This window comes from Python bivittatus, unplaced genomic scaffold (assembly GCF_059951505.1).
Source record: "Python bivittatus isolate LINGU-HERP-01145 unplaced genomic scaffold, Pbiv_v1 ctg000480_np1212, whole genome shotgun sequence".
Classification (NCBI taxonomy): domain Eukaryota; kingdom Metazoa; phylum Chordata; class Lepidosauria; order Squamata; family Pythonidae; genus Python; species Python bivittatus.
The window spans coordinates 49,581,368-49,607,748 of NW_028277075.1; the positions used below are offsets into that span (position 1 = coordinate 49,581,368).

Sequence of the window (26,381 nt, forward strand, 5' to 3'; positions counted from 1 at the left end):
TTTTATGGACTTAATAGTGTGTCCATAATCTAATTGTGCCAGACAATCCAGATGAATAACCTGACAACACTTCCTGGTATCAAGTATTTGAGGAAGAGTAGTAGGCCCATGCTCTTCCCATTCAGTTTCCATCATAGGTCATCCACTAAGGAAAACAAAGCAATTTCTCTACCATATGCCAGCTGAAAACCCAAATGAATGGTCAGATAATTAGTATCATCCAGATGTGTGTGGAGCTTCTTTGGCTACCTTTTGTCTCTGAAATTCTAAATGTCATGGGACCCTGAAAGAGTAACTTCCTCTCTCCAAAACAGATCAGATTGAGTAGAGAAGCCAGGCTGAAAGTATTTTACTGAAGTCTGTCTTTTTAATATTATCTGCATGGGACTTCTAATATACTGGGCTATCAGTGGGTAAAGAATATGTCTAACAAGAGGAGAGATTAAAGGTATGAAATTAGAATGAAGCATCTTGCACTGTCTTGAGCTCCAGAAGCTTGATTATGAGGTGGCAGATGAAACAGGCATTAATTACACAGTGATAAAAGTTGTATTTTCATATATCTTGGCTCAATAACCAAGATTAGGTAGTGGGAAATCCTAGAGTCTTGTGGGAGGCAAAAAGGCTGAAATCTCACACTCCAGTCAAACTTTATACAAAATATATTATTTGTGGTATCTCTGTAATAATAATTCATATATTATTCTTTAAACACTCTATGGAGCCAAAAGGTAAATTCTTAGCACTCTTATATAGAAGCAAAGTTTGCTGAAATCAGTGAAATCTGTTTCAAAGTAAATGTTTAGAAATGAAAGCAATTTTGGAATAGGAAAAACCAATATGCTTTGTATAATTATTTTGGCATTGGCCCAATCTGACTGTCACAAAAGATCATAGTATAGAGCAGAGTTAGGAAATGTGGAACCCACAGGCACCAGTGGGCCTTCAGATATTTTCCTTGATGTTTATAAGCTAGCATGCTGCAAAGCGAACCACCACCTTCTAGCACCAGCTTTATTTCCATTAACAGCTTTAGTTTTCAATTAGACTTCATAAGTGTTTTTTATGTTTGGAAGTAGGACCATCCACCCAGGAAAAAAAAAAAAAAGACAAAGGCATTGTAAATTGATCTCTTATTTCTGGCTACTTGAAACGTACAGGAGAGATTGGGTGTGGCAGGAAAAATCAAGCTGGAGTCTTTCAATACAAGAGAGTATGTAGGGTGAAGAAAGACAGAAACAGTAGAAATAGAACTTTGGAGAGTTCTAAGTGCATTCTGAGGAGACGCGGTGGCGCAGCGGCTTAATGACGCTGAAAGTTGCTGGCCAGAAATGGTCGACGCTTCAGCGGTTCGAGTCTAGCCTTCGCGTTAAACAGGGTGAGCTCCTGTTTCCTCCCCAGTTCCTGTAAAACCCAACAGTTCGAAAACTCACGTGAGTAGATAAATGGGTACTCTCACTCCGGTGGGAGGAAAAATGCTGGCGGCGCCTTGCAAAAAGGAATTGGGAGCAGTTGCCGGTAAGCGCGAAAAACTGCGCGCGCCCGAAAAGGGCATGAAGCAACGGAAATCCCGCCTCCTGCACTCGCCAGCTGGGCTCTGCCCTAGGAAGGAGGCTCTGGCAAACCACCTCCGAAAACAGTTGCCTTGAAAACTGCAAGGACTCGTCCAAGCAGTCACTGCAGGGTCAGCAATGACTGAGCGCAGACAAAAAAAAAAAAAGTGCATTCTGATGACTGTGCTTCTCCCCTATTAAAACAAAATAATTTTGTTTCTACTGCACTGTGACCAAATGAAGCCTTATATAAATAGCCAAGATCAATACTATGATCAGCTCCACCCTCTTTGGAGGAACTGTCCAGGTTAGTTAATAGGAAAGTGCAAAGCATTACATCTCCAGAAACAGTATGTTTTGCACGTGCCTATTAAAGAGTCCTTGTCTCATTTTTCAGTCTAATGAGAAGTTGAGAGATGAAGGTTCTTCCTTAGAATTCATCTTCTAAGTCCTCTAATGGTAAGACTGTGGCCTCTATCGTATCAGTCTTAAATACACGACTAATTGACCTTTATTTAAATACTTTTGTACTTAAGCTTTTGGTAAGTATCTTGTGACTGACCATGCAAACTACAGCTATCATTTTGCACAAGTACCCACAACATATTCTAAAAAATTAAAAACATTAATAAGCCAAAAAGGTGGCCAACTCCTGATTTAGAAGAGTGCAAAGAAGTTTCAGTACATACTTCTTCCGCTTTTCTTCTTATCCAGTGCAGTCATAAGGAGTTTATAAATGTTTGGTTTTGCTTTTATCTAACCACCAATGTAACAAACTGTGATATAGCTTCTTTAAAACAAACATGCTTCCAAGAACCAACCATCCTTCAGGGTTTCCCCAAATTCTCCCTTCAGGATTAGAGGCTATACTAAATAGTGCAGGCCATGGCATGGGAGGACTAAAAGGGAATGAGGAGATGATGAAACATTGGGCAAAATAAATCCTCACCCAGTTGCTAGGGAGTCTGTAAATTATGAGATCACAAGGAAACAAAGTGCTGAAAGTATAAACAATCACAATTATCCTATTAATAATGATGACTCATAAAACTATTTGAAAGCAATATCATAATCTCTTTCACCAGCTGGCTGCACAGATATTATCTCTGTTAGTTGGATGCATGTAAGAGAGACTTGTAAGCACCTTGCTAGGAGTTGCCACAAGCAAATTAAAATTGGTTGCTGAATCCCTAATTTGTTTTTACACTCCTGTAGGTTCAATTTATATATGTTCATGGTTTTCCTCATGGACAATAATAGAAAATTTATTAAGATATGATTTATATTATAAAACAAATGCTTAAAGGAAAATCATGACAGAAAATATCCAATTTTTAAAAAATTCTGAAAACTGAAAGAACCTCTAACCTCAGCAGTTGTCATTAAATTAATTTAAGCCCATTTTCTTCAGATTTGTTCTTGGTGTTAATGAAGACAAATAGAAGGACATGCTCCAAACCAAGAAAATGAAAAAAGGAAGACACAGAGTGCATTGAGTGTAACTGTATGCTTTGACTGCTACATTTATGAAGATGAGTTTGTTTATTTTTCAAACTGCCTGGGGACTGAAATTTTGAAATAAAGTGTATGTGTACCATTATTTCTCAAGTTTACGATAGACGTTTGTAGTCAGGAGATATAGTTAGTTCAGTAAACTCTTTCCATGCTATTTTGGTAATGGCAATACAACTCTGTCCTCCCAGCTATTGGTGTACAATATTCAAAAGTGTGGTCTGCAGACTCAGCCTGAGTGATGGAGAGAATGCATGCTATATTAAATGATCCCGACATATTTTACTCAAACAAAACTAATCTAACAGCTGTTGTGTACTTTTGTTTACATGTTATATGTCAAATCTTATTGTCCCCAAGGTACTTATGAGAGAAGCTTTAGCAATCATTCTCTTAAATACTGATGCCTATCCGAATTTGGATTTTTCCACTATTGAACAGAATGACAAGCACATGATTGCTGTACTTAAAGCAATCTTTCACAGCTGCCTTCCTTCTTCAGTGATCCCATTAAATTGACGGCAGATGCCTGTGGGGTCTGCAGTGTTACATACTACTTCACAAGATGCTGATTTATGCAATTCCATTGAACAGTACATGACTTTATTGGGAAAGAAACATTTCTTTGGTCATTTTTTACTCTACCTGAGTAAATCTAATTTATATACTCATTTTTCATCCTTCATAAAGAGGTCCTGGTTACATTAATTGTTTAGAAGTTTTTGAACTCTGATGTGCAGATGGTTAACAAGCACGAAATCCCTTCATTTCTAAAATGCACCATGAGTCATGTCTTTTCTAAAACTGAGTGAAGTTGCTGTCCATTAAATATGCTGGCACATCTTCTGCTTGAGCAAGTGGACCAAAATGGTGTGAATTGTTAATGCCTTACTGCTTTGGTTCACGGCTTGTGATTGATCATTTGTAACTATATCTATTCCTTGTTCCATGAAATCAAGTATGGAGTAATGGGTTCATCAGATTTTTAGGTTAAATTGAGAGTGAAGAGGTACTGTGTGTGGAAATAAGAGTTGCCATGTTCAGGGCTGGCCTTCTAACAGCATGGATTCTAAAGACGATATTCAAAACCACTTCACTCATCATACGCTTACTGATTCTGAATAGGTCCCATTTGCAGAGGACATTTAGTAGTTTTTCAATAGACTTTATGCTTCTTTCCTACTTTTATCACTTAACCTATTTTCTATATTAAAAAGTCTAAGGAGGTTAAACTAGAAAATAAACATTTTGATATATGTAAAAGCAGAAATAGCTTTTAACTTTATAATCCAATTCTCTTTTGCTCTTAATATAATCCATGTGTTTGGGTAACTCAGAAAAGACAAAGACAATCCAGCATTATAATTTAAACACAACCACAGCCCTTTCATTATGATTTAAGCTTCAAAGTAGAAAAACTAGTTATGTTTACTTTTAGTATTTTTCCTAGATTATGATTTGACTAGTTACTACCATATGTTAGCTGACTATGCAAGGTGTTAACCAGAATCACAGAACAGAAAAGCAAAAAATTGGAATATGACAGGCTTTAGTAAAGAAACAATAAAGCATTTTTTAAATCCTACTGATCATAGTAGGAAATTGTACAGTTTTATATCCAGTAAAACCATTGAAATTAAGTAGACAAAAACATGCCAAACTTTTCATGAAACTTATCCAATTTTTAACCAGAAGATTTGAAAGTGTACACAAACTACTCACTAGTTTACAAATTACACTATTTGCTTTAGAAACGATTATACCCATTTTCTAACAATAACTGCCCTAAATTAGACTTTGTTAAATGAAAGTATGAATGGAAAACACTACTTAACCAGCTTCTCATCTGGATGCCCTGTAAACTAATCAAAGAGAATAAACTGAATCAAATTTCAGATCAGAATATAAGTTATAATGGAAGAATGCATGCATTAAGGTTTGGATAACGGAATATTATACGGGTGTGAATTCATCTTAGAGTATGTTGGCTAAACTGGAAATTCAAAACATTATTCTGGAAGAAGCAGTAGCTAACTACCTCTGTTATGCTGCCAAGAAGATGATGAATGCAATCACCAGGAACTGAGCTTGACCTGGGGTCAACTTTATCTTTTATTTTAAAGATAGTATATTAAATCTTCCCCTTCATGGATCACTGCCTTGTCGTGGCGAAGGGGCTTACGTAACTCAGTGAAGCCATGAGCTATACCGTGCAGGGCCACCCAAGACGGACAGGTCATGACAGAGAGTTCTGACAAAATGTGGTCCACTGGAGAAGGAAATGGCAACCCACTCCAGTATCCTTGCCAAGAAAACCCCATGGACAATGTTAAAAGGCTAAAAGATATGACGCCGGAAGATGAGCCCCTCAGGTCGGAAGGTGTCCAATATGCTACTGGGGAAGAGCGGAGGGCAATTCCAAGTAGCTCCAGAAAGAGTGAAGCGGCTGGGCCAAAGCCGAAAGGACGTTCAGCTGTGGATGTATCTGGAAGCGAAAAGAAGGTCCGATGCTGTAAAGAACAATATTGTATAGGTACCTGGAATGTAAGATCTATGAACCAAGGCAAGCTGGATGTGGTCAAACATGAGATGACAAGATTGAACATCGACATCTTGGGAATCAGCGAACTGAAATGGACGGGAATGGGTGAATTTAATGCAGGTGACCATTATATCTACTACTGTGGACAAGAAACCCTTAGAAGAAATGGAGTTGCACTCATAGTCAGTAAGAGAGTGGGAAAGGCAGTAATGGGGTACAACCTCAAAAACGACAGAATGATCTCAGTGCGTATCCAAGGCAAACCATTCAATATCACAATCATCCAAGTCTATGCCCCAACCACTGATGCTGAAGAAGCTGAAGTTGACCGCTTCTATGAAGACCTACAACACCTTCTAGAACTAGCACCAAAAAAAGATGTCCTTTTCATCATAGGGGATTGGAATGCTAAAGTAGGAAGTCAAGGAGTAATCGGAATAACAGGCAAGTTTGGCCTTGGAGTACAAAATGAAGCAGGGCAAAGGCTAATAGAGTTCTGTCAAGAGAACAAACTAGTCATAGCAAACACTCTTTTCCAACAACACAAGAGACGACTCTACACATGGACATCACCAGATGGTCAATACCGAAACCAGATTGATTATATACTTTGCAGCCAAAGATGGAGAAGCTCTATACAGAGAGCAAAAACAAGACCAGGAGCTGACTGTGGCTCAGATCATGAGCTTCTTACTGCAAAATTTAGGCTTAAATTGAAGAATGTAGGGAAAACCACTAGACCACTCAGGTATGACTTAGATCATATTCCTTGTGAGTACACAGTGAAGGTGATGAATAGATTTAGAGGATTAGATTTGGTAGACAGAGTGCCTGAAGAACTATGGACGGAGGTCCGTAACATTGTACAGGAGGCAGCAACTAAAACCATCCCAAAGAAAAAGAAATGCAAGAAAGCAAAATGGCTGTCTGATGAGGCTTTACAAATAGCTGTGGAAAGAAGGAATGCGAAAAGCAAGGGTGAAAGGGAAAGATATAAGCAACTGAATGCAGATTTCCAGAGAATAGCAAGGAGAGATAAGAAGGCCTTCTTAAATGAACAATGCAAAGAAATTGAGGAAAACAATAGAATGGGGAAGACTAGAGATCTCTACAAGAAAATTGGAGATATGAAAGGAACGTTTAGTGCAAAGATGGGCATGATAAAGGACAAAAAAGGCAGGGACCTAACAGAAGCAGAAGAGATTAAGAAGAGGTGGCAAGAATACACAGAAGAACTATACAAGAAAGATCTTAATGTCCCTGATGTCCACGCTGGTGTGATCACTGACCTTGAGCCAGACATCCTAGAGAGTGAAGTCAAGTGGGCCTTAGGAAGCATTGCTAACAACAAGGCTAGTGGAGATGACAGTATTCCAGCTGAGTTATTTAAAATACTAAAAGATGATGGTGTTAAAGTGCTGCACTCAATATGCCAGCAAGTTTGGAAAACGCAACAGTGGCCACGGGATTGGAAAAGATCAGTTTATGTTCCAATTCCAAAGAAGGGCAACGCCAAAGAATGCTCAAACTATCGCACAATTGCACTCATTTCACATGCTAGCAAGGTTATGCTCAAAATCCTACAAGCTAGGCTTCAGCAATACATGAACCGAGAACTACTGGATGTACAAGCTGGGTTTCGAAGAGGCAGAGGAACTAGAGATCAAATCGCCAACATTCGCTGGATCATGGAGAAAGCACAAGAGTTCCAGAAAAATATCTACTTCTGCTTCATTGACTATGCAAAAGCCTTTGATTGTGTGGATCACAACAAACTGTGGCAAATTCTTAAAGACATGGGAGTACCAGACCACCTTACCTGTCTCCTGAGAAATCTGTATGCGGGCCAAGAAGCAACAGTCAGAACCGGTCATGGAACAACCGATTGGTTCAAAATAGGGAAAGGTGTACGACAAGGCTGTATACTGTCACCCTGCTTATTTAACCTATATGCAGAGTACATCATGAGAAATGCCAGGCTGGAAGAATCACAAGCCGGAATTAAGATTGCAGGGAGAATCATCAACAACCTCAGATATGCGGACGATACCACCCTAATGGCAGAAAGTGAAGAAGAACTAAAGAGCCTTTTGATGAGGGTGAAAGAGGAGAGTGCAAAAGCTGGCTTGAAACTCAACATTAAAAAAACTAAGATCATGGCATCTGGACCCATCAATTCCTGGCAAATATAAGGGGTAGAAATGGAAGCAGTAACAGACTTCATTTATTTGGGTTCCAAGATCACCGCAGACGGAGACTGCAGCCATGAAATTAAAAGACGCTTGCTCCTTGGGAGGAAAGCTATGGCAAGCCTAGATAGCATATTAAAAAGCAGAGACGTCACCTTGCCGACAAAGATCCGCATAGTCAAAGCTATGGTTTTTCCAATAGTAATGTATGGCTGTGAGAGCTGGACCATAAAAAAGGCTGAGCGCTGAAGAATTGATGCCTTTGAACTGTGGTGCTGGAGAAGACTCTTGAGAATCCCCTGGACTGCTAGGAGGTCAAACCAGTCAATCTTAAAGGAAATCAACCCTGATTGCTCATTGGAAGGATCGATAATGAAGCTCAAGCTCAGATATTTTGGTCACCTAATGCGAAGAGAGATCTCTTTGGAGAAGACCCTGATGCTGGGAAAGATTGAAGGCAAAAGGAGAAGAGGACGGTAGAGGATGAGATGGTTAGATAGCATCAGTGAAGCAATGAGCATGAAACTGAGCAAACTCAGGGAGGCAGTGAAGGACAGGAAGGCCTGGCGCAATATGGTTCATGGGGTCACGAAGAGTCGGACACGACTTAACGACTAAACAACAACAAATTAAATCTTACTTTCCTTAAAGTAAGGAAATTATATTTTTCATCTAAATTTCTGAATAACTATGTATTTATGAGATTTCAGAATACAAAAACAATTTAATTTGAATACATTTAAAAATAAAATCCCACAGTAATACTCTAGTAGTATTGATATAATGCTCAATATGTATACTCAATTATCTCCCAGGTTTAGGGCCACATATGAGAACAAAAATTGGGAAGCTAGAGGAGGAAGAATAATAGGTCAAAATCACTGAGAAACATAAGACTCCTTAAGTAGAAGACTGAGACTCAAGAAGTCTTATGTTTATATCTATCTATCTATCTATCTATCTATCTATCTATCTATCTATCTATCTATCTATCTATCCCAAACTATCTAACACATTTTATGTTGTATATGTATATGTATGTATGTATGTATGTATGTATGTATGTATGTATGTATGTATATGTATGTATTATCATGCCAAACTACTTAGGAAGTCTTATGTTTCTCAATGATTATGACCTATTACTCTTCCTCCTCTAGCTTCCCAATTTTTGTTCTCATGTGTGGCCTCAAATCCAGGAGATAACTGAGTATACATATTCAGCACTATATCATTACTACTAGATACACACACAAACACACACATTCTGTAAACCGCCCAGAGTCACTTTTTAACTTTGATTGATATACACACACACACACACACACACAGAGGAACATTAGCAGAAAAAATATGTTTCCAACTAGAAAGAACTTTGCCAACAAAGGCCTAATATAGATAAAACCTGCTATTTCTCTATGTGTAACTGAAAGAAACACGACACAAAAATAATTCCAAGTGCCCAAGATGACTCCCTTAAAGGCTTAGTTCTTGCTTATAAAATGCCAACCATGAAAACAGATTTATCTTGTGGATTATGAAAAAGTGGGGTGTATATTGCTGAGAACATTTGCCATGGCATGAATTATATAACCCTCCAGCAAGTATGACATGAAAATGGTCAGCTTCCCTATCCAGATTGGAGTGGGACCAGGACACTGAATTGGAAGTGTAGCATTATTGATCTCTGTCCCCTCTCCAGAGACAAATGTGGCACATTTCAACCCAGAACAGCTAAAATTTTCTTTCTGGCACTGAGATGTAATAAGAAATATCAAGCTAATGTAATCCTCTGAGGAGCTTGAATTTCTAGACTAAATGCAATGTTATGCTAGCAGGCCTGGGACCCCAAGGGATGGGGGAATTAGTGAGGTGGCTCCCCTATTTTTAACATCCTTTTATTCTTTGTTTTATTTTTATATTTTTAATGTTTTAATTTACTGTTTTTAGCTCTGTACACTGCCCAGAGTTTCCTGTGGTGAGATGGGCAACTATATAAATTGGTTTAATAAATAAAATAATAAATAAATGTTATGAGCCTCAGTAGTTTACATATGATCCTGGATAATTAGTTGCAGATAGAGGATAGAATTAAAAAAACCAAAGTAGTGGTGTGTGGTTCCTTTTCAGTCACTCGTTCTATTTCCCCCTCTGCCTAATCATCCCTTTCTCAGCAGTCAATTCACATTTCATAGTCAATTAAGATATTCAGTTTTCATTGACTTTTTTTTGAGGTGGGGTTCTCTCCCACAAGTGGTGTTTCTAAGGATATTGTGTAATTTTGCAAAATTTTAAATTCCTCCAGTACCACTGATGCCTTCCTCATTGGTATATGTGATAGATTATTGGATGTCAAATGATCAAGATTTGGGGAATCAAGAACTTAATGTTTAAGCAGTGTGTGCAGCAAAATATGGCAGTGTAATTTGATGACTGTGTTATCTGAGCTTATGAAGTGTTTGAAAAAACAAGTTCGCATATTGCTGCCTTATTTCATATATTTTTTTTTAAAAAAATTAAAAATACATATTGATTTGTATCCCATCTGTCTTCCAAAAGCTAAGGTGGAGCTACTTAGCTGTGGGTTTCTGGGTAGAAAACCTCATGCAACCATTGCGGACTTCAAATGACTTCTCATTTGAAGTCAGGCAAGGAGAAACAAAGAAGGCACAATACATGTCAACAGATAAATGGTTGTTTACTATTAAAGTTGGTGCATTCCTAAACTGTAACTGTGGCAGAGAAAACTAATGTTACAACCATTAGCATTTTTAAGCCAATGAAAAATTAGTTTATTATTTGGGGGTGGGAGGGGGGAATCGGGCAAGATGAAAGAGGGAAAAATGGTAAAAGTAATTAAAAAAACCCAGTAAACTCACTGAAAGGTGGTACAATCCCAAAGATGGGCCTGCTGCAGCATTCAAAGCATTCATATACAAACTGAGGGGAACATAGGAGCTAAGCATTCAGATGTGTAAAGTGGTGGTCTTCCTGCTATATGTTACAGTTACTATACAGTGAATTCTGATGAGGGTTTCTGCACTCATATGCTCAGAGACCAAAATGAAGAATGTGAGGTTCCTCTAACCTAGATAATATCTCACTATTGTTCATGGGTTCTGCTATTTTAGCTACATTAACATTAATTAATGAGCTCTTCTAAATTTCTTTTTAGTCTATCAGCAAAATTCCTCTCTTTTGGCTGATCTGATGATGTAATATAATGGTTCTTCAGCCCTCCTTTGCCATGTTCCATTCTCCATACTCCTTGAATCCTGGATCCTACACTCATCTACCATCAATCCTCTCTTCTCCACCTTCATAGAGGATATTTGTGTGTCACTAATTACACATAATTCTCATATATTTCCCATCTGCCACCCACTGCATTTAGAAAGGTTTTTGACTTCAGTATATCACATGTAGCTGCTATGTTCAGAACAATTATTTATGTTTTTTTGCAATACATCTTCTCTCAGTATCACCTCTCAGAAAACTACCTGACAAATGTAAACAAAGCCATGCTGTATGTGACGAGAAATCCAGGTAGTTGTGGTTTTTTTTAAGTTGTTATTCTTTTTGTGAACACGGAATGAAGTAATTTTTGTTAGTTTACAAATGAATGGACTTGAAATTGGAATGAGTATATGGGCATAAAAGACATTCAGCTATTGGCCAGCTTGGCAGCAATTATACTGAACACTGACAGAGGTGTTCTCTGCAAGCTCCAGATTTGCAAAAAGATTTACAAGCCGATGATTAAACTGTAGCCTTAACTGTACATAGTTATAAAAAAGATAAAGATATAGAAAAGATAAAGATAATCCAAAAATATTCCAATTTCATTTAAGCTTGTGTTGTAAAGGTTTAAGAAATGAATGGACTGGAACTCAGGAAAGCCTCATAAAGCACAGTCAAAACATGTATAGGACTCTATCTATCTATCTGACTGAAAAAAGAAAATAAATGAAAACTAGTTCTATTAGTTCCCTACAAAAGAATACAGTATAGCAACTACTTCCTCATTCAGTAAAAGAAACAAGGGAAGAATATGAAGAACCCATTCCTCTGGAATTGATCAATCGGTTTCAGTCTTTCCTTCAGCCCTTTAAGCTACCACATCACTAGGTAACTGGTTCCACTGTCAAATTGTACTTAGAATTAGGAAACCTTTCTAGTATTCAACTAATACCTCTGGCTTACTGTAACCCATGATTTCCTATCCTGCCTTATAGGATTACTGCTTTCTTGGTGTTCTTCTATACGACATCTTTTAAAGTATTTCAAGAATGGTGTCACATCCCCTAGTCTTCTCTTCTCAAGGCTGAAAATTCTCCATTCCTTCAACTTCTCTTTAGAGGATTTAATTCTAGTCTTTTTATTATTTTTGTTGCCCTTCTCTTAGCCTGTTCTGATTTGTCTGACTCCTCCTTAAAGTCTGAGGTCCAGAAATGGACATAATTTATTTATTTAATTTATATTTCAAATTTGGTCACCACCCATCTTACTAGGAAAAAACTCTGGGCTGTTTAAAGTAAAAACAAGAATAAATATTAATTAAATACAGTAAAAATCATTCATACATAAATAATATCTTCCAAGGTACTGCTGGTAGATAAGGATATTAACCTATAGGAGCATCTTCAAGGTGCTAGCCACCCCCAGGTTGGTTGCCCCTCTTTTCTCCCCATGCAAGTTGGCAGAGCCAGGTCTTCTAATACTTGAGACATAGTCTGACCAACAAAGAATAAAGTGGAATGTTTTCTTCTGTCAGGCCCAGCCCAAGAACAACAGGGAAACAATCCAATCAAGTTCAGTTCTTTATTGCTTACACCATATAAACCGAATCTTGCCAAACTAAATTTATACTATGTTAACCTAATGGATATAAGGGTGATTCTAGGGAGTGGCTATACTCAGTCTCTTCTTCTTCCCACGCTCCTGCTCTGGACTACGCTGCCTCTTTTCTCCCCTCTTCCCCTCTTGGAATGCACTCCCTCCTTCCTGAGAAACTGGATCTCTACTGCATTCCAACTTCCCATGATTCAACCATTATACATTACCCATGTACAGACAAGCATTCGCATTTTTATAGCCACATGCTGACTCATATTCTGTTTGTAATCAACTACTATTCAATAATCAATAAATCAAATGCACCTGATTTCATATCTGTTTGGTGTGTTTCCTAAGTGATTTTAGATTTCCCTTGATTAAACTGCATTTTTTTTCAGCCTGTGCTCTAACTCAGTAAGATCACTATGAAGATTAATTTTTGTCTTCTAGGACATTAGCTATCCAAGTCAATTTTGTGCCACTTGCAAATTAGATAAGCACCCTCTCCACCTCTGCATCTCCGCCATTAATAAACACATTGAAGTGTATATGGCCTAAGAACTGAATATTGTGGTATCTTACTCAGTACTTCTCTTCCACATTGATGAGGAACCATAGGTGAGAGAACTCTGAATTTTTGAATCAGCTATGTCTCCATTTAATTGTCATACCATCCATCCCACACTTAACTTGCCAAATACTTTGCTGAAATCAAGCCATTAATCTATAGCATTCCTACAATCTACTAAGAAAATTATCCTGTCAAAAAATGAAATAACATTAGTCTAGCAAAACTTGTTTTGACGATTCTATGCTAACTTCTGGTAATCACTGCATTGTTTTCAAGATGCTTACAGATCCATTTTTTAATTGACCTGTTCTAGAATCTTCACAAGTCCTGATGTCAGACCAATTAGTGTGTAGCTTAGTTTAGACCCAAGATTCTTCTTTCTCCCTTCTATGAAAGAACATAGGAGAAATAACATTTGCTCTCCTATAGTCATCCAGTACCTCATGTATTTTCCAAGAATTCTCAGAGATAACTTATAAAAGTTAGTCCATTAGCAAGTTTCTACAATATCCTAAAATGGAATTCATCTGAATCTGGCAATTTAAACTCACTCAAAGTAAACTTGGAGTCTTCAATCCTGCCAATTGCCTTTTAGAGAAGAGTAAACCAAAGTAGGAATCAAGTTCTGCTTTTTCTTTATTAACTTTTGCTGTCTTAGTTAAGTAGGTGGTATGCTGATTCTTTTCTCCTTTATTTTGAATACATCTGAAGAAGCCTTTTTGGCTATTCTTAGCATCTTTTGACAACCTCAGCTTATTATTTTAGGTTTTTGATACCATTCAGTTTCTCTCCCTCTATATACTCTTTTCTGGTAACCTGGTTCTCTCTATTTCCTATGTATTCTTTTCCATTTTCAAATTTTCACTAAACTATCTGTGCAGTCACATTGGTTTCTTCTGCTATCTTCTTATTTGTTAGAATTGTTTGCAATTGTAATTTTAATATTTCCTTTTAAAAAAACAACAAATCCTCCCATACATCCTAGTTTAGGTTCCCAACAGATGTTGGAGTAATTAAAAGTCCCTTACCACTACTGCAACATGTCTCTTTGAAAGATCTGTACTTTGCTTCTGGAAAACATCAACTACATTTTCTCTTTGATTGGTTAGTTGATAGTAAAGTTATTAACACTATTGTTTTTATTCATTCCACTACATATTTTAACCCAGATGCTCTTTACATCATCACTGAGTTAATTTTAATTTCTGAGCAGGTGTGATTATTTTCAATAAACAGAGCAACTCCACCTCTTTCCTCTTGCTTCTGTCACTTTTGAACAAATTGGATCCTTTAATTCAAACCACAGGATTCACCCCTCCAGGTTTCATTTGTATCTAGTAAGTTGAAATGGTCTTCTTAATACTGTTAATTTAAGCTCATTTTGTTTAGTTCCTATATTCTGAATATTAGCGTATATCGCTTGGCCATTAACTTTATGAGACAATAAAAATCTTTCTGATTTTTGACTGAGTGTTTGATATGCTTTACCACAGCCTTTGTTTCACTTTCTCCTTCAGTTTAAAAGTCCTTAATCTGTTTTTTAAAATTATTGCTTCCATACGAATGTATACTCAAGAGTTGTTCTATCATCCTAATCTGTGCTATTGGCAGACAATACCCTTCATAAGCCAACAAGTTCACTCAACAGTTTTTTTATTCTGTTGTTCACAGTACTGAGTTAAAGTATGCCATAACTTTTTTTTTTTTTGGTAATCCTCTTTTAATATTCAGTTTCATTGCATCTCCAATACTGTATAGAAATTCACTTTCCTAGTCTCCTGTTCAACCATGCCTCCTTTACTCTGGGTTTTTTGTTTTTGTTTTCTGCAAAGGCCTGAAAGCTGTATCCAAATTCCCAGGACCACAATAACTTCTACACCTTATTTTGGTTGTCAGTTTCATCCACTGAGCTTATATCTTTGATTCTCTTCTTCATGAAGATCTGCTTCTCCTCTATCAGATCCTGTTGTAGTCCTTTGGTCTAACACATCTTCATCCTCTCTTATGAACTGAAGTATATCCAATCACTGTTCCAAGCCTTGCACTCTTTCTTCAAATGTTGCTATGAGCTTGCTGCAAGTATATATCAGGTTTTTCTCAAGTAGGAACAAACATACCACAAGCATTGTAGATGACAATTGCAAAGTCACATATATTCGTTTTCACTTCAGTTCTTTAAGTCAATAGTAGTGATTCTCCTCATCAATCATTAGAGTAGTCAAATGCCCACTGTCCTTTTAGAGGAAACATTTGTTAAGTGTCTTTGTATTAAACAACCCTACCAGACTTTGCTGCCACACTCTTGCTAGCTCTTTCTGTTTGTCCATTTAATAAGCTCAATACATGACCATCTGTTTTATCTCTGCAGCAGCATTTTTTGTGCTTAGAAAAATCTCTCTCTCTCTCTCTCTCTCCCCCCCACACACACACACAAATCCAAGCTCCATTGGCACCCTGAACATGATAAATTTATTTGGCAAATCACTAATACATGAAGTTGGGCTTATTATAAAGCATGCTACAGGAGTTCAACCCTGTTATTTTGTGTTTTTAGACTGATCAGTATTGATCCCATAGTCAAAATAGCTTTTATGTGAAACCCAATAATACATTTATTCCTGTGAGTGCTTAATTCTCCTGCAATGATCTAGACCTTTTGAGGAGGTTGTTTCTTCCTTCAGCCAAACACAATTGCTATACAAGTTGTCCTTTCCTATGTACAGCCAAATAATTTAATACATACATACACACACACATACTAAAAGAAATCTATAATGATGCTAGTCAAATTAGGAACAGTGGAAAGATGCAGTATTTGTTCAGATGGAAACTAGAAGTAGCAGCCTTCAATGAGTTAAATTTCCATTGTACAAAAAAAAAAAAGAATTTATAGGAAAACCGTTAAGAATTGATCTGGTCATTGACTAAATTAATGTGATTTGACTGACATAAAAATTTCAGTACATTATTGAAATCATAGGGTGCATTGCCCCCCAATAAAGGCATAAGAAGACTTTCTTTTATATATAGCTTTCAAACATTTATGCATACATGAACTAGCCGATTCATACCATCCATACTGCTGCTGTTTGTTGTTTTATAATAGCAAATAGTGCAATTCTTACCATTTAGGAGATCTTCCATTTTTTCTCCATGCATATTGTATATATACTTTGCTGGTGAAATAAGGTTCAGTCTCATGGTACAAATATCTAAAAACTTAACAAAATCAAAAGCGGATTAATTAATATTTAAATCTTTTACTTTATTTCATTTTTAGAATAAAGTATAAATATACTTAGTAGTACATTTAGCATTGTTCAAGAGAAAAATATTATCTCACCCATTTAGGATCATTTTCAGTAAATTTGAAGATTTCACAATATTATCGCCCAATCCGGTTTTTTAAATATTATTTTATTAATAAAATAATACAATAATAAAAATATTTATTATCATTATGCTGCTGGGTGAGGTGATCCAATGGTTTGGGGTGAGGTATCATCAGTATGCTGATGATACCCAGCTTTATATCTCCACCCCAGGCTGCCTGAGTGATGAAATGGACATCGTGTCAGTGCCTGGAGGATGTAAGGGCCTAGATGGGGCACAATGGGCTTCGGCTCAACCCAGGTAAGACTGAGTGGCCTTCTGAGTGTTTGAGCCTTCTGAGTGCTATCTTGACACTGATGGATTATAATATCTCTTGGCTAATATTTGTATTTAATTTGTATTTTGTATTGTTTTAACTGTTTTAATTGTTTTTATGATTGTTTGCCACCCAGAGTCACTTCTCAACAATGAAACAAACAATAAAAAATACCTATCTTCCTTTCTATGACAAATGCAACTTCCATCTCCAGACTGGGTATATTAATTATTACTATGTCTATTCATTCATGAATTGAAAACACTTTGAAGCAGGAAGAGCTTTTTTTAATAAAATAGACAGATTAGTCCATTTTTAAATTAAAGCTGGGAATAGAGGAATTAGACCTTGTCTGAGAGGAAGAAGTGTCCATGCACCACTCTTTAACCATCTATACCCCTTTTCTTTCCCTGTCCAATCCTGTAATGCTCAGTTTCTTTGGATTTGTTTTCTTCTTTTTCTTCTTCCAGAATTTAAACATGAACATACAAAGCAAACTTATATACTTATAAAAACTCCATAGATCAGCCTGAATAGAAATACTGGTTCTCATACCTCTTTTTCAAAGCTCTTCAACTGAACTACATAGCATTAAGAACATAATAAGCTGCAGAAATAAGATGTACGCTACCAGTAAGATTCAAAACTTGTGCCTGAATCTATACCAGGGAAGGATTGCAGAATGAATCTATTTTGCTATTACCCTAGGAAAATAGCCTGAGATTTATCATAAGAAACAATCACTGCAATTTGGGATCATAAAATGGCCAGAGATAATAGATGTGTAGTACAATATGAACTCCTTTATTGTTAGGGGGGAAAACTCATCCTAAGTAGTATAAATCCATTCTAGTTCTCCACATACAAATTTTAATGGAACCACATTAACATGAGTGGGAAATCCAAACCCAGAAGATTAGAATTAATGATCCAGTAAAAAATAAAAACAAAACATGATAGTGCATAATGGTATCTATTCAATTATCTGTGGGAGGTGTACATGCATTTTTTTTTGTAAACTCCACAGCTGAATTATCTCTACTCTTATCATATAACTAAATGGACCAATAACAAATAATAAAACAAAAGTGAAAACTTTCTTCACATACTTGGATTTTGCCATGCCACATCTCAATATACCTTTTCAATTTGGTTTGGAGATGCTGCTATTTCATAACCATCCTGTCCCATGCAGTTCTTAAACACCAAAAGTCTGATCTTGGGCTTTTCTGTAAGTTTCTTCATACGTTTGGAAAGCACAGGCTCAGCTTTTCTTCTCTTGACATCTCTAGGAAAAATGAGACCATTCAGTGTCCAAGTTGCATTCTTCATTAACAACAGATGGTCTGGAAGAAAAGAAGTAAAGTAAATATTTAGTTTCAGAATTAAAAGCGAACATATCATGCTCCCTTTCCCCTATTACCTTAATAACACACTGGCTGCTATCCACATAAAAGCTGGTATTTTTGGAAATACGACCCCATCTTTCCGCAAACCGTGACATAAGCTGTAGCAAGCTGTCTCTATTGATAGCCTGCATAAATCATCATTCCTGAAGGGAACAGATGTTCAGGGTATGAAAGAGTAATACCACAATTTAGTCATAATTAAAATTCACCTTAGCATGCCTCTGTAGCTGATCAGAAAGCAACATTTTACTTCTAATCTACAAAAATAAAACACTTTTCTTCACCTTTGCTTCATAAAATCAAAGATACTTGTCTCTGATTCTTGACCTACATTTGCCTAGATTCATACTGCTCATAAAGTCTCATACAAACGATCCATTTAACAGTTGGCTTCCTAATTCTTCTCTTTTGCATACCTTAAAGAATGACCCCATGCATAATATCTTAGTAGAGAAACTAGAATTTAAAAGGATGAATACTTGATAATTTTCTCTTCATATAGTAGCAATCAATTCAAGGTAGCATTTGTACAAGGTAAGAGAGATAGAAAGTAAGTATTTGTTACCCCAGAAAAACCTAGGAGATATTTCTAGACAAACCGGGAATATTGATTAATAATCTTTGTTCATTCTTTACTTATATAGTTTACCTAATGCCTTTGTACCCAGAGAAATCCTTTAATAGGTCCACCTAGAATGTCTCAAAATCATGAACGCTTTTGAGTTTTTCAGAACTCTTATCAGGTTGAAGAGAAGGATTAAAATCTAATATGCTTTTGTAACATGTCTACTGTTTATAACAGGTTACCAAGACAATCAGTTAAGTCTCATTAGATGCAAGAATAAAAAGTACTGAAAATTACTGAGATAAAGTGAGCATGGTGGGGCCAGATTCCTTTTGCTTACCACCATGTTGCCATATCTCACTGCATCATGCAAATCTGAATTCCAGTACAGTACTGCAGCCTCTTTGCTGATTCTTTCCTTCCTGTGCACTCTGTCAAACTCCATTTGCAATGTGTTTTAGGCGTGGCAGGGAATATGGGCCCTTTCCCACTGAGACAGCCTACCCAGGTCTCACATATGTACTCAGATAACACTCAGCATCAAGTTTTAGTTTCCAAGGGTTTTTTTATTAATATTATGATTATAAAGATTATAAAGAATTATAAATTCTTTATAAATTATAAATTATAATTTAAATTATAATGTAATTTAAATTTAAATTAAATAAATAAAATATAAAAATATAAATTATAAAGATTATAAAGAAAACCCATATAATAAACTGCAGCCAGATAATGGTTTGCCTCTCATCATAAAGCAATAAGACAATCTGAAATGCATGTTAGAAAGGGAAATCACAGCCAACAAGTGAGGATAGCACAATTCCTTATGTTATTCAGGAGATTGCTAAAGGCCTTATTGTTCTCCCAGGCCTTGGGGCCAGGGTGAGTATGAAGCTGTCTTTTTGTTTTGTTTTGTGATGTTTCTTTGGTCTGATTAGTTTAAATTTTATTTTGCTATTTTGAACTTCCAGTTGGTTGTATTTTCTGTATGCTATTTTTTAGTTGTAAGAGTCATTTGGAGTTGGGCAGCCTATAAATTAAATCAATCAATATCCATACAAAAAGTACATATGCATTCAACTAACACACTTCTAATATCACTACAAGTATTCCTTATGCATTTATCCAAAAATTAATTAATTTATTTATTTATTTATTTATTTATTTTTCAAATTTAGATACTGCCCATCTCACAAAAAATATTGAACAAGGGGAGATAACAGATCTTTGTATGAGGCTTGTTGCTGAATCGATCTGAATTCAAATCGATTCAGTTTATCAAACACTTTTTCAAAATCAACAAACATACAATACATTTTCATATTCATACATTTCTCGATAATTTGCTGAAGAACAAAAATCTGGTCTGCATATTCCTTCCTTATGCCACATTACACTTCCCAAATTTTGCTCGCTGTCACTTTTTTTATCCTTTTAATCAGAATTCTGCCAAATACATTCCCAGTACACTCAGCAAACTTATCCGCAGTAGTTTCTGCATTCACTTTTGCTATCTTTCCTTCTTCTGTAGAGGGACAATAATAGAGTTCTTCCAACTGTCAGGCACAGATGCTGTCTTTAAACAAATGCTAAAGAAATTGCACAGCCACTCCATAAAAGAAACTACCTCCAATATTTTAACATTTCTCTAGTTACATCATCTGTACCTGCAGCCTTACATTTTTTTCAACACCTTCACAGCATTTAGTATATTCTTTTCATCATTTTTTTTCTTGGGCACCAACATTTATAGTATTTGTTTCAGTTCCATTCTTTGGCATATCAGTATAATATCCATACAAATCTCTAAAGTATTGCCTTCAGCATGTCCTCACTTCAGTTCAACCCCAAATAATTTCATCACTCTTATTTTTAATTCTGTTGACTTTACTAGAGGCTCCTTGTTTAATCCTGTTCACCCACTCCAAAACAATTTTTATTTTCATCAAAATCACTGTGCATTTTTTTGTTTTCATTCACATCTCTTTTACTTCACCATTCTATCAAGCATTTGATCAATTCCTGCTTTCATACATAGCCCTAACAACCTAGATAACACCAATTCATGTTTTCTGATATATACTTTAGCTCTTTTATTCAAAATTAAATCTTCACTTTTATTTCCTTGCATGTATACATAAATGACATTCTGTAAGATCAGACCACCTTTGTTCAGATATATATTTCCCATTTCTTGTAGTTTTATATGACATGAGATATCTATTTTCTTTCTTTCATGTCATTTGTTAATTCATGCTCCTTACTATCTACTTCTCGCATACATCAAGTTCCATATGATATGGTCATAATCAGATAGACCTATTGATACTAACCTCCACCATCCATCACATCATTAGTCAACTTTCACATAACACTTTTGAGTAAGATAGAGAAGTTATAGACTAGGTTATCAGAATTAGTCACACCTATGCTACCTGCTAATGGTAATATCATTTTGGGCATATCTTTGCCACTCTGCCACAAGGATAACCAAAGCCCAGTTTTACCTCAAACATGTTCATGATATTCTATTCATTGTAATCTAGAGATTATTTTCCAAGCCAACATACTGATGCCTATATCCCACCAACTATGATAGGTCCCATTTTCCTAGAAACAGCAGGTTTGCAGCTAGGGAGTCATTCTGATCTGGACATCTTCATGATCCCTCAGGTGGAGTCCTTGCCAGTACTGCTTTTTATCATCTTCAGCTTTTACACCAGATTCATCCATTCCTAGATGTTAATGACCTAAAAAAAGTGATACATTTACAAGTAACCTCCAGGCTTGATTTCTGTAATGCACTCTATTTTGGGCTGCTCTTGTGCGTCACTCGGAAACTTCAACTGCTATAATTAGCTACCAATTACAGCCATTTTGAAATATAATCTCAATTTTGAAATATGTTTTTAAGTATGATACAGCTTGTCACTTATCCTTTTAAAACCCTAAACAGCTTGGGCCCATAATGCTTCAGAGAATGCCTCCTCCTCCAAGATTCTCATTACCCACTAAGATTCTCTGGGGAGGTACGTCTCTAGTGACAGCTGGCCCATCTAGATGCCACTTGAGGTAAAGCTTTTTCTATGGTTGCCCTGTTTCTGTTGCACTCACTTCCCGGCACACAGAGGCTACTTGTTTTTTAAGGCTTTAAAAACAGATCCCTTTCAATTGTCCTATGTTTAATTGTTCATTTAGGTTTTTTAACCTCTTGCCAAATGATGACTGAATTCTACTATAACACAATTTTACAATTGTATATAGTGTATATATGCTACATACAATTGTAAAATTGTGTTAAAGTAGAATTCAATCAACATTTGGCAAGAGGTTAAAAAACCTAAATGAACAATTAAACATAGGACAATTGAAAGAGATCTGTTTTAATTCATTATCCAAAGTTTGATATTTTTATATATCACCCAGGAACTTGGAGATAGGTGACCTAAAAATCAAATAAATAAACAAAAATTTTTAAAAGGTGAAATGATGTTTCTCAGGTGTTAACTGTTGCTGGGGAGATGTAGAGAATCAGAGATGATCTTGGAAAAGAAATGCAATAGTTAGCAAAACATGAATTAAACCTGGGAAAAGAAGAGAATATTAGAAACTTAAAATGGCTCCACCATAACTCTCTTTGGTATAAGAGGGAGGGAGAGAGAAAACACAGTCAAGTTTCAAGATTCTGTTACTCTAGCCTACGAATTAGGGTTCCAGTATTTCTTGTGGAATTTGTTTTCTGACCTGGCCTATCTCGAAGGGTTGACAAGAGATCTGACAACAATGTCACTACACTAGCTCTCAGAAATACTGTTAGTTTTTTAAATGCTACCATTTATTTCTGTGTTTCCTTGTTTGCTTATTTCAACTGGTTGCTTTTTTCAATAATGTCATTTTTTAAAATATTGCTTTGAATATTATTTAGGAAAATAGGATGATAAATAAATGAATAACTTCAGACATTGTTAGTGCTGCCACACTTCACATCTGGGCACATCAGTGAATCACAAATCGCATAACACTTAGCTCATTTTCTTGGCTTAACCTGGTAGAAGACACCCAAACATGGCTTGGCTAAATTGGAACCTTTACCACAGACAAGTATAAAGCATTAAACGTAACTGTTGACTGACTACTTCAGTCTAAATACATAGAGACTTTATGTATCCTCATTGGTTTAAACCTGAGGTTTTTTTCCTCCAACCATTCCAAATTAATGGATACTTTGTGTGCCAATTGATGGCCTTGAAGTCTTCTCATCTTGTCAGACTCAAACATTACAACTAGTATCTTCAATTTTATGTCTTTTTTCTAAAAGTGTCAGAGATAAGAGCTGAATTCTTGAATGAGTACCTGAATACAGTGACAGGCAGTATTAAGACTAATAAACTGAAATTAAATCAAAATTAATTAATTACTAGAGTATAAAATGATTTGTTCCTCATCTACATATACCAACCAGAAACACAGAAACCTCATCCAAGCACTTTAACATACTACAAACATGCATTCTCCAATAATCAGAAACAGCAAATAAGAAGGGCGAGGGGAACAGAATGGAGATGGTGTAATGAGAAGGAGTAGCTGCACTAGAAAGGGAGGAAAATAAAGGGAGGAAACAAAACTGGAAGGAAATGATGCAAGGAGACGAGTAACAGGACAGGACAGGAATGAAAATACAGAGAAACCATGTCTAGATATTACAAAAAGGGTCAAATTTTACTAAACTAGTAACCTCTCCTCAGCAACTATTAATCTTCAGAGGCATTCATGTTTTCTAGCATCACTGTCTACAGCCATTTCGTCTCCTATTTACTTGTTTTCAGCAGTGTCTTTATTTTTCTCTGTACATGTAAGATCCTTCTCCCCCACACACACACAATTTGAGGAAAACTGTTTTCCTATTGGAACCCAGTCCCTCCCCCTTTCCCATAAAGGACAAGTGTCCCAATGTGCAGCATTTGAACAAGCTCTCAGTTAAAATGGCTACACTGGCATATACAGAGAGAGATAATAACAGTCACTAAAGAGTGGAACCCAATAGTCAAAAAGCAGCTAACATTGAAAACAGATTTTTTTTCAGTATGACTAGCAACTGAACTGAAATCAAAATGTTATAACTGAAGAAGATACTGGCCTGTGACATTTCTGTGCAATATACTTGGATATATAGAAATTCAGTCTTGGTTCAGGTATTTCCTAAGAATTATTTGTTTTTTCCTCAAAAATTTAGGCTTGTCAAATAAAACTGGTATTATGAAATAATGTACCCCCTTTATTTATTAGAAGGAAAATTATCAAGTAAATTCTAACAGTTAATTGTAACAAGAACTTTTTTAAAAAATGAATTTTTGCATTTTTGTGAGCATGAAAGTGTTAGGAATAGAAAGTCTAGAAAATTCATGTTGAATACTCACTTACTTTTGAAATCTTAGAGAAATAGTTTCAAACATTATACTATAGTACTCAAAAATGAAGCAATCAAGTTATTTTCCAAAACATGTGGAAGGAAATTAGACAAATAGGCAAATCTGAAAGCTTAATTGCCAGAAAGCTTTGACTGATGTGCAGATAAATAAGTGACAAAACATATAAAAGAACAATGAAAAGAAGAGCAACTGCAGTAATATGACAGAAGTGTTAACAATGGCCCAAATTCCACACAACCACATTTTTGTTGTTGAGGAGAAAATTCTAATAACAACTTGTCATACATTTCCTTCAAATTGAGGTAATCACAGTGGGCCAACTGTGAGCCAGGAGTCAGTCTCTAAACAGAATAACAGCCATCATTTAGAAATGCTTTTTTCCCCCATCGAAATATACCAAGAAAGAGAGAATAGAAAGATTATGTCAACAGCTACTAATAAATCTGAAAATAATTTTGACTCCTATATAAATTGCTATGAAAATATCCTAAATAAGGTAAAACATTGCTAATTATTGTTAGAATGAAAAATACAACAGCCATTTAGTTCAGCAATATTTAAACTGTATTTTTAAAAATGTAACTGCAATCAGCTAACTTAAAACCAAGTTTTCTTGAAGACATGGAATAATTCCTTAGGAAACCCTAATTGGAGGTTCAAATCCAGGTAAAGTAGGCATGAAATCTATTCAGAGGGAAAAAAATCACTGATGTTTTCATCCAACTGTAATATTCTTATCCAATGATATAGAAGAACTTCAGAGGCTTTCTAAAATATAGATCTAAAATCCTGGAAAAGGTTATGACAGTGGAAAAATGTCTCATATTGCCAGTATCTTGGCAATTACCTTATTAATTGCTGCTAGTAGGGAAGTGGTTAGAAAGTGAAAAACAGTAGAAGGAGCAAATATTATTGCATGTCTTGTATAATTTAAAATTAACACATATGATAAGAAACCAAAAGGAAAATAAATTATCTTCATAATTCAAAACATATTTTAACCAAGATATATTTTGTTATTAGATGTTCAGTTTTCAGTTTTTCTTTTTGTAATCCAGGACTAGGTTAACCTGCATTCTCAACATGAATAAGATGAGCATTTGTTGTCATTCACTAAATTGGGACAACAGCAAGCATAACTTCTGAACTACACTAATCTCAAGAATATAGGTTCCCTTCTGCTAGAGAGTTGCCTTCAGACCAATGCTCCCTCCTTCTAGTTTAAGGAAATATTTGTATCAATTATAACTGTGATTAATAATAAACAGGGTTCCCTATAATGCAGGGTATAATCATGAAGTTTGGAGCCACACAACAATTAGTTTCACTGTAGTTCCACAATCTTATTTGCACAGACAAGCATCATCTTGCAGACACGTGAATAAAAACTTCCCATCCCTTGTAATCCAGGACAAACAGGTTCCCTTTGTTACTTTCAAGAGGAAGGGAAGCAAACATTAGAGATCCTTATGCTGCAATAAGCAGGAAAGCTTTTATGTTGAGGATATATCCCTGACTAAGCTGAGTGAGACTGATTTCCACACCGCTGCAGATAAGATATAGTCTATGTACTATGGAAAATGTACATAGTTTCAAATCACGATTAAGAGATTAAAATGCCATCAGCATGATGTCTGCATTCCCTCTCTCATCAAGCAAAACTGAAAAGCTTTACAAATCAATTTATTGGAATAGAGTGAATGGCAATTTATTTTTAGCATTCATTTTTTTAAATTATATAACAAAGTCTTCTAAAGAAAAAGAAGACAGATCAAAGCTTTGGGCACAGGTTAATATGATTCAAATGTAAACAAAAGAATGAAGTTAATTAAAGAAGCTAGTAGCTTACAAAACATAACCCAAGAAACCTCCATCCAGTATAGCACATAATAGACAGCTGGTAGAAACCAACGTTTGCAAGTATACCTTATGGTGTAATAAAACAAGAGGGCAAGGAGATATTGGGTAGAATTAATATCATAATTTCCAAACTTATTTTTGATATATAAATATATATAAACCATATAGTATAAAATGCAGATTTTCCATATAAACAATTCTGTGTTTCAAATAGATGTTATATAGTGTTTAGGCTTGGATAACATTTTCTGCATAGTGAACAT

The 26,381-nt window shown here is 35.8% G+C and overlaps 1 protein-coding gene across 1 annotated transcript in view; it reads right to left on the reverse strand.

Moving 5' to 3' along the window:
- DCDC1 (doublecortin domain containing 1) overlaps positions 1–26,381 on the reverse strand; it is a 318,605-nt gene that overhangs the window by 277,120 nt on the left and 15,104 nt on the right. The window contains exons 6-7 of the mRNA XM_088145090.1: positions 17,993–18,198; positions 16,329–16,422 (exon numbers count right to left, since the gene is read on the reverse strand). Coding sequence (XP_088001216.1) covers positions 16,329–16,422; positions 17,993–18,198 — 300 coding nt within the window. The remainder of the gene's footprint in view (positions 1–16,328; positions 16,423–17,992; positions 18,199–26,381) is intronic.